Source organism: Chlorocebus sabaeus, chromosome 15, assembly GCF_047675955.1.
Source record: "Chlorocebus sabaeus isolate Y175 chromosome 15, mChlSab1.0.hap1, whole genome shotgun sequence".
Lineage (NCBI taxonomy): Eukaryota > Metazoa > Chordata > Mammalia > Primates > Cercopithecidae > Chlorocebus > Chlorocebus sabaeus.
The window spans coordinates 1,716,073-1,726,686 of record NC_132918.1 but is presented as its reverse complement, the minus strand read 5'-3'; the positions used below and the strand labels follow the sequence as shown (position 1 = coordinate 1,726,686).

The 10,614-nt window shown below is 47.6% G+C and overlaps 1 protein-coding gene across 3 annotated transcripts in view; it reads left to right on the top strand.

The window, feature by feature from the left end:
- Positions 1-10,614, top strand: part of ITGA9 (integrin subunit alpha 9) — a 384,455-nt gene that overhangs the window by 359,865 nt on the left and 13,976 nt on the right. For all 3 annotated transcript variants that reach the window (XM_007971773.3, XM_007971776.3, XM_037988454.2), the window contains exon 27: positions 3,816-3,935. In XM_007971773.3, the coding sequence (XP_007969964.3) occupies positions 3,816-3,935 (120 nt within the window). The remainder of the gene's footprint in view (positions 1-3,815; positions 3,936-10,614) is intronic.

The window sequence follows — 10,614 nt, the reverse complement described above, 5'->3', positions numbered from 1 at the left end:
CTCCTGTAATAGTGCTGGTGAGAGAAGACGAGATGTGAGCCAGGAAGTACCTGGGATGGAAACAAGAGGATGGAGAGAAAAGTTGTTTAGAAAGGTGTAGGGGCTTAACCAGGATCACCCGGCTCATTGGTGGTGACGACGGGACCTGATCATCAGTGCTTCTTGCCTCTCCATGTCGTCCATGCTGCTGTTCCTTCCTTGGAGTTTTGTTTTTTAATCTAAGATATGACTTCCTAGAGCTGCAGGACACTCAGCTCATCACTCACAGATGAGTTTGAGAGTTGTGATGTGAGAGAACAGGCTCTGCCAAAGCATGGAGCATGCATCCAAGGGGATGGACAGCATCCCTAAAAATAATAAGAGATGAAGCCCACATTCCGGGGAAGTGACAGGGCATTCTTGTGGAACTTGCCAGACTAAACTGTAGCTGCTACTTTAACCTCTGTGTCCACAAAACCAGACCTCCAACGTGGCTTTGCTGCTATGCAGATGTCAGTGTCCCTAAGAAGTCATCTGGGTTAGCACAGGGTGCTGAGCTTTACAGCTAACCCCACTGAGCTCAGTGTCTCAGTCTGATTCATAGTCAACAATAAGGTTTAGCAAACTTTTCTTATACCCGGGCACTCTCACAGAACTGCCACATTTCCCTATCAGACCCCCATTTCAGAGAGGAAGAGAAAGTTGGTTGCCTATGGTTGCCCCAGGACCAGATTAAAGCCAGCACTCCTCCCTCTGCATCTTTCCTAACAGTTCCTCACACTTCATCTGTACAAGACACCATGAGAGATTCGGAATGCAGGAGGTGATTTGATCCACAGCTTTTTAGGGGCAGGAACCCAAAGACATGAATCTGTCTGCCTTTAAAGATAAGAGCTGCTCATTTGAACTACATAGAAAATAGTGGATTTAGGATGACAGACTTCAAAGCTCACTCTGTCCCACACCTCCTACCCATAAATATTCTTTCCTGAGAATTGCCTACTATCTGAAAATTGCTCTTTTTAAAAGCCCCAAGCTGGAAACAACCTCCATGTGCCCATCAATAATAGCATGAATAAATAGTGGCATGTCCACACAGAGGAATACTATACAGCAGTGAGAGTGGACATGCCACAGCCTGGAGCAATTTCTCAAACATAACAGTGAGAGAAAGAAACCAGATACATGCCTGTAATCTCAGCACTTTGGGAGGCTGAAGCAGGTGGATCACCTGAGGCCAGGAGTTCGAGACCAGCCAGGCCAACATGGTGAAACCCTGTCTCTATGAAAAATACAAAAATCAGCCAAGTGTGGTGGCAGGCACCTGTAATCCCAGCTACTTGGGAGACTGAGACAGGAGAATTGCTTGAACCCAGGAGGCAGAGGTTGCAGTGAGTCGAGATTGCGCCACTGCACTCCAGCCTGAGCAGTGGAGCAAGACTCTGTCTCAAAAAAAAAAAAAAAAAAAAGAGAGAGAAAAGAAAAAAGAGAAAAGAAAAGAAACCAGGTACTGTAGTTCATACAGTGTCATTCCATTTATAGCAAGGTCCCAAAAAAGCAGGTGATGCTAATCCAAGCTGTTAGACATCCTTGGTGGGGGTGGGCACTGGAAGGAAGGGGGAAGGTAACTTCTAGGGAGCTGATCACTTTCTGTTTCTTGATCTGGGTGCTGGTTACACACATGCATTTAGCATTTGGTATGTGAAAATTCAGCAATCTGTACACTTAGGATACCTATACTTTTCTCTATGTATATTCGACTTCAGTAAGTAATTTTTAAAAGGTAAAAAGAGCCGGGAGTGGTGGCCCACACCAGCACTTTGGGAGGCTGAGGCACAAGAATCGCTTGAACCCAGGAGGCAGAGGTTGCAGTGAGCTGAGATTGCGCCACTGCACTCCAACCTGGGTGACAGAGAGAAACTCTGTCTCAAAAAATAAAATAAAAACTAAAAAGTAGCCAGCCATGTACAACCTCAAAAAACTCCCTACAAGCAATGACAATGATGCTAACAGGAACACTCTATTTGTCAAGGGCAGGCTCTGTGATAGATGCTATGCTGGGGGCTCTGTGTGCATTACCCCTTTTCAATCTCTGGCAAGGCACTGTTCTGCTCCTGTCTTGCAGATGAGAAAACAGACTCAAAAACTGTGGCAGCCTGTGTGTCCATTTGCCCCATCCCCCTGGCGCACGCACACTCTCTCCTACCCCAGCTGTGGGAATGGAGGCAGTGAGGTAGAGGTGGTCTCATTTTCTTTCCTTATCACCAGGGAAGAGCCAGTAAGTAATTCATTCAGTTGACAGGTAGCCTATAAAGAAGGCCACTGTCAATCAGGCACTCTGGTGTGGTGATGACAAGCTCAGATTTGGGGGTTTGGGGTTGGCTAAGAGCTGGGTTCAAATCGTGACTGTGCATTTGAACTACACAGTCTAGAGCAAATATCCTTTTTGGACCTCCATGTCCCCCTCTATAAAATGGGTGTTGAAGATCTCATAGGGCTGTTGTATGACTTAGACAAGAGATTGTAAAAAAGCACAGAACTGACACAGATGATATTCAATGAATTTAGAGAGGGATGGGAGCCAGGCCCTAAAATGGTTAAATAAGCAGTGCTAGGCATTATCACGTCAGTATTGTGCCCAGTCATTCTGCAAAACTAAACTCCACTGTGACCAGTGGTGCTAAAGCAGAGCCGAAGGGGACAATCAGAGGTGAGCACTAATACACGTTTAACAATCAGTTCTCTGGCAGGAGGGTAGGGGTGCCCTGATTTGTTTGCCAAATACTCCCACCATAGCCCATTTCAAACGGCCATTGCAATGTCACTAGGTACAGAGTCAGGAAGAGATGCACAGTTGCCTCTCATGAGCTAATATGAGCCAGCTCCAGCACACCACTGAGTTTCAGGAAAAGTTGGGAAAACTTGCCTCACTGGGACATGGGCTCCGATTGCTATGGCTCCCATGGGAAACCATGGTACAGCCTCTGGAATGAGTTTCTCCAGTGTGCTAGGCCCTACCATGAGACCCAAGACAGACTGTGTCCTACCCCTTGTGGGGTCCACAGTCTACTGGGGAAACTAGCATTAATCAAGTAATTCCTCTAAGTGACACATTGAGCTGAACACTTGGAAAGAAGAGCTGCCTTACATGCAGAGCACTCGCGTGTTTTTTGTTTCAAAGCTGAAACAAAAGGTACATTGTTGTTATCTGTTCTGAATCAAGAACATAGTGTGTCCTCTAAGTTTTTCAGTAGACTTTTGTTCACTTCATGATATTTAAATCAGGGTTGTTGTCATTACAACCCTTTCAAGACCTAGGGCTTGGATTTCAAGTGCCTTTTCAGATGCCAGTGAAAAATCCATCAGTTTGCAACCAGAAAAACATTCAGCGGAGCTTATGTATTTATTTATTAGTGACAGTGGTCTGGATACTTCTCTGTAGTTCTCTCCAAATGTCAAGCCCAGGCTGGGCTCCATCATGCTCTGTGCACTTCTGTTTAGGAAACGTTTTCAGCCGGTGCAGTGGCTCACGCCTGTAATCCCAAAACTTTGGGAGGCTGAGGTGGGTGGATCACCTGAGGTCAAGAGTTCGAGACCAGACTAGCCAACATGGTGAAACCCTGTCTCTACTAAAAATATAAAACATTAGTGAGGCACGTGTAATCCCAGATACTTGGGAGGCTGAGGCAGGAGAATCGCTTGAACCTGGGAGGCAGAGGTTGCAGTGAGCCGAGATTGCGTCATTGTACTCCAGCCTGGGTGACAGAGCAAGACTCTGCCTCAAAAAAAAAAAAAAGAAAAAAAGGAAATGTTTTCACTGTTGTGTTGCCTCCTAGGTGGTCTTCGAGGCCCTGCACAATCTAGAGCCCCGTGGCTACGTCGTGGGCTGGATCATCGCCATCAGTTTGTTGGTGGGAATCCTCATCTTCCTGCTGCTGGCTGTGTTGCTCTGGAAGGTGAGTCTGGCGATGGTCCCCACCCATGGATGCCCAGCTCTCCTGCCTTTCCAGGGAGGAAGGAGTATCCTGTTAGAGCTTCCTTCATGGCACTGGTACAGCGAAGGACATTGACGCTTCAGGCAGGGAGTAGAATCTTGGCTCCCTTTGAGGCCATTCACAACTAAGGATTTGGAGCACTTCAGAGGGAGGGCAAAAGTCTCAGTACTATCTTCTCTTACCTTCCCTTAGAGTCCTAACATAGGATGGTGAGAACCTAACTCCAAAACAGAAGCCTGGGGAGCAACTGGCAGGAGAGGGAGATTTACCATTTGCTTGAAGAAAGATCAGAAGGCAATTCTTCCTTCTTTTCCTCTAAGGAATAAGAGGAAGATTTCTGACCAGAAAACTTGAGTAACTGAGATGGGTTACAATCCAGAACCTCATGGTGGTTCATCTGGAGGTGGCCCAGGGTGCAGACCGGTCCTGCCTCAAGCATCACTCTCTCAAGGAGAAAGGGGTGTCCTCATCCTCATGTCTAGGATGATTTGTTTGCCTCACACTCTACTTTCAGAGACCCAGAGTCCTTTTCCTTCAGAGCCTCTCTATTCATCAGTAATGGTATCAGAGGCTTTAGCTGATGAAGGTCTGTCTCTTCTTTGTTTCCACTGTGTCCTCGGCTCCAAAGCAGCACCAGGAACCATAACTGCAACTTCCTGACACCAAAGTCCATACTTCTCTAGAATTCCAAGTTTCAGATGTAGGTGAAAACAGCCTCTTAGAGTATTATAGATGGATATTTTAAAATAAAACAACCAATTTATTTGGGATTACAAAAAATATATATATTTATTGACCAAACATGATAACATATCAATTACCCAAAAAAACTGTAAAACACCAGAAGTTCACATCCCAGAAATAACCATGATGAGCATAGCGTTGTCTCATTTTGGCCTTTTTCTCTGAATATATAGATATAGGCCAGGCATTCTCATAGCATCAACTTATTTTTGAATAGTGTATTAGTTAAATTTCACAGTAATATACTTAACATATTTTCAGGTGAAATACTTCTAAATTTAAAAGCAATGGGTTCCATTTTTTTAAAGTGTGGGGTCTTGTTCTGTCGCCCAGGTTGGAAGGCAGTGGCACAGTCATAGCTCACTGCAGCCTCTAACTCCTGGTCTCAAGCCATTTTCCTGCTCAGCCTCCCAAGTAGCTGGGACTACAGGCATGCACCAAGCCTGGCTCACTTTTTTATTTTTTGTAAACATAGGGTCTCACTATGTTTCTCATACTGGTCCTGAACTCCTGGCCTCCAGCTATCCTCCCACCTCAGCCTCCCAAAGCTGGGATTACAGGCGTGAACCAACATACCTGGCCTGGATTTGATTTATTAATCTGGGAAAAACATATTCCTATTTTTCCCTGAAGACAGTACTGCGAACATCTTTCCATATTGTTCAAAGCACGTTTCCAGCACATCTTAAAGCTGTAGAGTGTCTGCAGTCTACTCATCCAGTCCCCGATACTGGAATTTAGGTTGCTCCTGGTTTCACACTTCTTTTAACAGCACCACATTAAATATCCTTGGAGCCAAATATTTGCACAAATCTTTCATTATGTCATTAGGATGAAAGCCTAGAAATAGAATCACCATCAAAAGGAATGAGTATTTTAAGCCTTTTTAAAATTTTATTTATTTATTTATTTTGAGATGGAGTTTTGCTCTTGTCGCCCACGCTGGAGTGCAGTGGAGTGATCTCAGCTCACTGCAACCTCCGCCCCCCAGGTTCAAGCGAGTCTCCTGCCTCAGCCTCCTGAATAGCTGGGATTACAGGTGCCTGTCACCACGCCCAGCTTTTTTTTTTTTTTTTTTTTTTTTTTTAATATTTTCAGCAGAGATGGGGTTTTGCCATGTTGGCCAGGCTGGTCTTGAACTCATGACCTCAGGTGATCCTCCCGCCTCAGCCTCCCAAAGTGCTGAGATTACAGGTGTGAGCCACTGCGCCCGGCCTAAGCCTTTTATTACTATTGCAAATTGCCCTCTAGAAAGTCATGCTGATTCACCCTCCCACAAGCAATGTATCAGAAATGTCTGTTTGCCAATAGTGGATGTTGCCTTTTAAAAACAATCTGCCAATTTGTTGTTTATTTAATCCACATTGCCAGATAGATTCTTAATTCTCCCTTTTCTGCAACTCCAACTCCTTCCTGCTGAGACAGCCTCTGGGCTGTGGGTGGAGAACAAAGCCTGCTCAGTGTTTGGGATCTGAAAAGACAAGGTTTCTTGCTGATTGAGGGCTTTGGTGCATGAGTGTGAGTGGGTGTGGGTGTGCGTGTGTGTATGTGTGTGTGAGACTTCCTTCTGCCTTCATATGGGCTCTTAAAATGAGAGGAGCTGTGTCCTGTATGGCTGGGTGTGTGGAACCAGACAGGGCACAGAGCAGGGAGTGTTGTGGCCGAGCCCCACTTCCCCTTGTGGCCTGCATGCCCTCCTTCTGGCCACCCCACCTGGCTCTGCCCCTCAGGGGTGCCCGTCTTCTCTGCACAACCCCTGCCTCCTCCAGCCCGCCACCTGCTTTGCCTTGCTTTTGCTGTGTTTGTTTAAAGAAAGCATGGTTGCAGGAGATGCTGTCATGGGTGGGCAGAACCCTGAGGTCACCCAGCTGTGTGGGATCCACAGAGCCAGGACCTGAGAAGGCACACTCTGCCCTCTGCCACAGACTGGGAGGGAGAGGGCAGTCATGGCCACCAGGGACACACCGTGTGCCCAGACCAGGGCTTGCCGTAACTAACGGGTGGCAAGAAAGCTTTGAGGAGGCTGTTGAATGAGGTCACCTGGGTCAAAACGGCTTTGCTAGTCAACCCAGAGCAGTATCTCATTTCAGCTCACATTTCTCGAACGTTTGCTTTGCCCCAGTCCTTGCTTTGCCTGGACTAGGCACTGGGATGTGGCAATAACTGTGCCCTTCCCTGCCCTTGACCACCTCACCACCTAGCAGTAGACCTGCAGGCATCATGGAGGGTGGTGAGTGCTGCACAGTGACTGCTCTGGAAACTGAGAAGAAGGCGCCATGAGTCCCCCTACCTTGCCCCCAAGGAGGAGAGAGGATTAAAAGGTCACAGAGAGGCCAGGTGCGGTGGCTCAAGCCTGTAATCCCAGCACTTTGGGAGGCCGAGGCGGGCGAATCACGAGGTCAGGAGATCGAGAACATCCTGGCTAACACGGTGAAACACCGTCTCTACTAAAAAATACAAAAAACTAGCCAGGTGAGGTGGTGGGCGCCTATAGTCCCAGCTACTCGGGAGGCTGAGGCGGGAGAATGGCCGGAATCCGGCAGGCGGAGCTTGCAGTGAGCCGAGATCGTGCCACTGTACTACAGCCTGGGCGACAGAGCGAGACTCCGTCTCGAAAAAAAATAAAAATAATAAAATAAATAAAATTTAAAAAAGGTCACAGGGAACAGTGTGGTAGATGAGAGCAGCTTTCAGGCTGACAGCTGTGGGCAACAATCCTGACTCTCACACTTGCCGGACATGAAGCCTTAAGGGGGTTGCTTACCTTCTGTGACCCTCAGTTTCTTCCTCTGTAAAAAGGAGGCCATCACCTCCAGTTTGGTATGTAGAGGTTATGCAGGGAAAATGTTTAGCACTGTGCTCAGCACACAGAAGCCAGAGGACAGTTCATAAATGAGGTGTCATTCGAGTCTGACCTTGAGTGTGGGTTGAGTTTTCCAGGCAGAGAAGGGTAGATGAAGGTTCCATCCAGAGGGAAGGAAGAGGTGGGAAAATAAACAGGGTTTGTGGGGAGCAGCTTGTAAAGCTTGTCACTGGAGGGCAGTCACTGACGTGCAGCAAGACTGTCTGCCACAGTTGTGAAGGCCACCGCTAACCAGGGCAAAGGGGGAGCATGGGAGGTCTGTGAGCAGAGTGGTAGCATGACCAGATCGTGTGGAGAGAGAGATCTGGGGCTGGGTGCAGTGGCTCATGCCTGTAATCCCAGAGCTCTGGGAGGCCAAGGCCGGAGGATTGCCTAAACCTAAGAATTTGAGGTTAGAGTGAGCTATGATCATACCACTGCACCAGGTGGTAGAGCAAGACCCCGTCTCTAAAAGGAAAGAGAGATCTGGGGACAGTGCGGGGACGAGAGCAGAGCCATTGCCATGGGTCAAGGTAGGACAGGCAGAGTTTGCTGACCAGTTGGACTTGAGAGGTCAGGGAGAAAAAAAGAATAGCTGTATCTCCTTGAGATAAGTTCAGACAAAGGATGGATGCTCTTAATCAGGGTAGGGAAGGCAAGATTCAGATTAGTTTGGGAAGAGGAGGAGCTTGGTGTTGGGCTTTCTGAGTGAGTGGTGCTTAGAGGAGGCTAGGAGACAAGGCTGGGCTTGCCTCACTCCCTGTCGCCCCCGCCCAGCAGAAGGAAGGACAACAGAAGGAAGCCCCTTCTCTCTACTTGGCTACACATCCGCATCGTTCTCCTCCCACTGCAGACCAGCTTTCTGTATGTTTCCCTACACACTGTAGGAAGATGGTTGCCTCCAGCCCCTCCAACCTTACATCTCAAGGTCTGCTAGCCATAGATGCAAAATGATCAGCCACCTCTGATTCCTGGTCCCACATGTCTGGGAGAGAGGATCTGCCTGGCCCAGCTCAAGTCAAATGTCCACTCCCATCAACTCTGGAAGGGAGGAAGGGAGTTGGCAGGGAGATCATCCACCCGGCCCAGTGTGGGTCACCTGTCTCCCACGGAGTCAGGCGGGGAGAAAGATGCAGGATGGTGGTTTAGGCGATACTGGGGAAGAGACTCTCAGAAAAGAAAACAATTAGGCGGCACCCCAAAGGAGTTCGCTCCTGCAGGATGTCATGGTTGTTAGTGCTGCTGCTGCCTGAATTGCAGGCTGTTGTATCATACCAGCGAGCTATGCTGCATAACAAACTGCCCCCAAATTGAGTGACTTTAAACAACCATTACATCTGACACATTTCTGGGTCAGGGATCCAGGAAGGGTTTGGCTGGGTGGTTCTTCCGCCCCATATGACATTGAGTGAGGTCACTTAGTGGCATTTAACTGGTGGCTGAGCTGGTCTTCAGAGTCCAAGACAGCGTCACTCTCGTGCCTGGCACCTTGGTAGGGACAGCTGGAAGGCTGAATTCGGTCAAGTCCTTCTCCCTCTCCATGTGGACTCAGGGCCTCTCCATGTGGTTCTTCCAGCAGATGGTCTGAGTTTTTATGTGGTGGCTTAGGCTGCAAGAGAGCACAGTGACAGCTGCCAGTTCTCTTAAATGCTAGCCCACAGCTGGCATAGCATCATTTACTTTGTTGGTGAAAGCAGTCATATGCCAGCTCAGGTTCACGGGAGGGGAAATAGACACTGCTTCTCAATGGGAGGAGTGGCAAAGGCTTGGTGGCTACCTTTTATCTGTCATGTACATAGTGTTCGAAATATGGGCAAAATCTTTATCTTTTTTGTTTTTTTAAAACAAGGCAGAGTCTCACTCTGTCACTCAGGCTGGAGTGCAGTAGCGTGATCTCGACTCACTGCAACCTCCACCTCTTGGGTTCAAGAGATTCTCCTACCTCTGTCTCCTGCATAGCTGGGATTACAGGTGCCTGCCACCCGTCTGGCTAAGTTTTGTATTTTTTGTAGAGATGGGGTTTCACCATGTTGGCCAGGCTGGTCTCGAACTCCAGGCCTCAAGCAATCCGCCTGCCTCAGCCTCTGAGAGTGCTTGGATTCCAGGTGTGAGCCACCGTGTCTTTTCCTTAAAAGTCACTATGACAAATGAAAATTTGCCTAACTAGAAGTTTTGTTCTATTTTAAAGTAGATGAAACCTCGTCTCTCTCCCATAGTGGCATAGATAAAATCACAATGGAACCCCTTTGGGGAAGAGGAGGCAAATAGAAAATCTTGGTGCAGCATTTATGTCAGAGTGTGCAGTCTGTTCAGGCAATGTTGTAATGTGATAAGGGGCTTGGTGGAGGGGATTTCTTTAGGGAAAAATTGTTTCTTTCCTTAAAAGGCTAACTAAGTGATGACTTTATAAGAGGTTAAAAGAGCAATTGAAATGTAGGATTATTTTAAAGACCTACGTATTTCTAGAACTTCAATGACAGACCTCTTGTCAACTCTGATTCCCATGTCTACAACCTAAGAATGATACATCATGTATAGTGAATAGTGATTTGGTATCACACTGACAGTATGGTGCAGTAACCCAAAGACCTGTTGATTGATGGCCTAAACTCCAGCCTCATATTTGACTTATATGGGAGGTCTTAATGTTTCTGGCTTATTGCCGTATTCCATATGTAATTTCCTCCATTCCTTTCAAGGGGAAAGCCACTGAGTGTTACCCGGCTGCCACTGCTGACAGGTTGCCCACTTCACTAAGGGCCTTTGAAGACAGTGGTTGGTGGGGACAGTGTTGAAGTCCTCTTCCCTTTACAGAACTGTGGCTCTTGAATGTCCTTCTAGAGTAGCTCTTGGCATTGCCACCTATGGTCACTTGCTGCTGCCTTGAGCTCCTGAGCCAAAAGTGGTTGTTCCCAAAAGTGTTGCATAAACGTGAATCATGACATGGTACTGAAAGCTGAGCGGAGCAGCTGGCCATGCCGCCAGATGCACAGCACCACACAGGCCTGTGGGTCTGCATGCTTTATGCTCGCAAGATGCCCAGTACCTTCACTA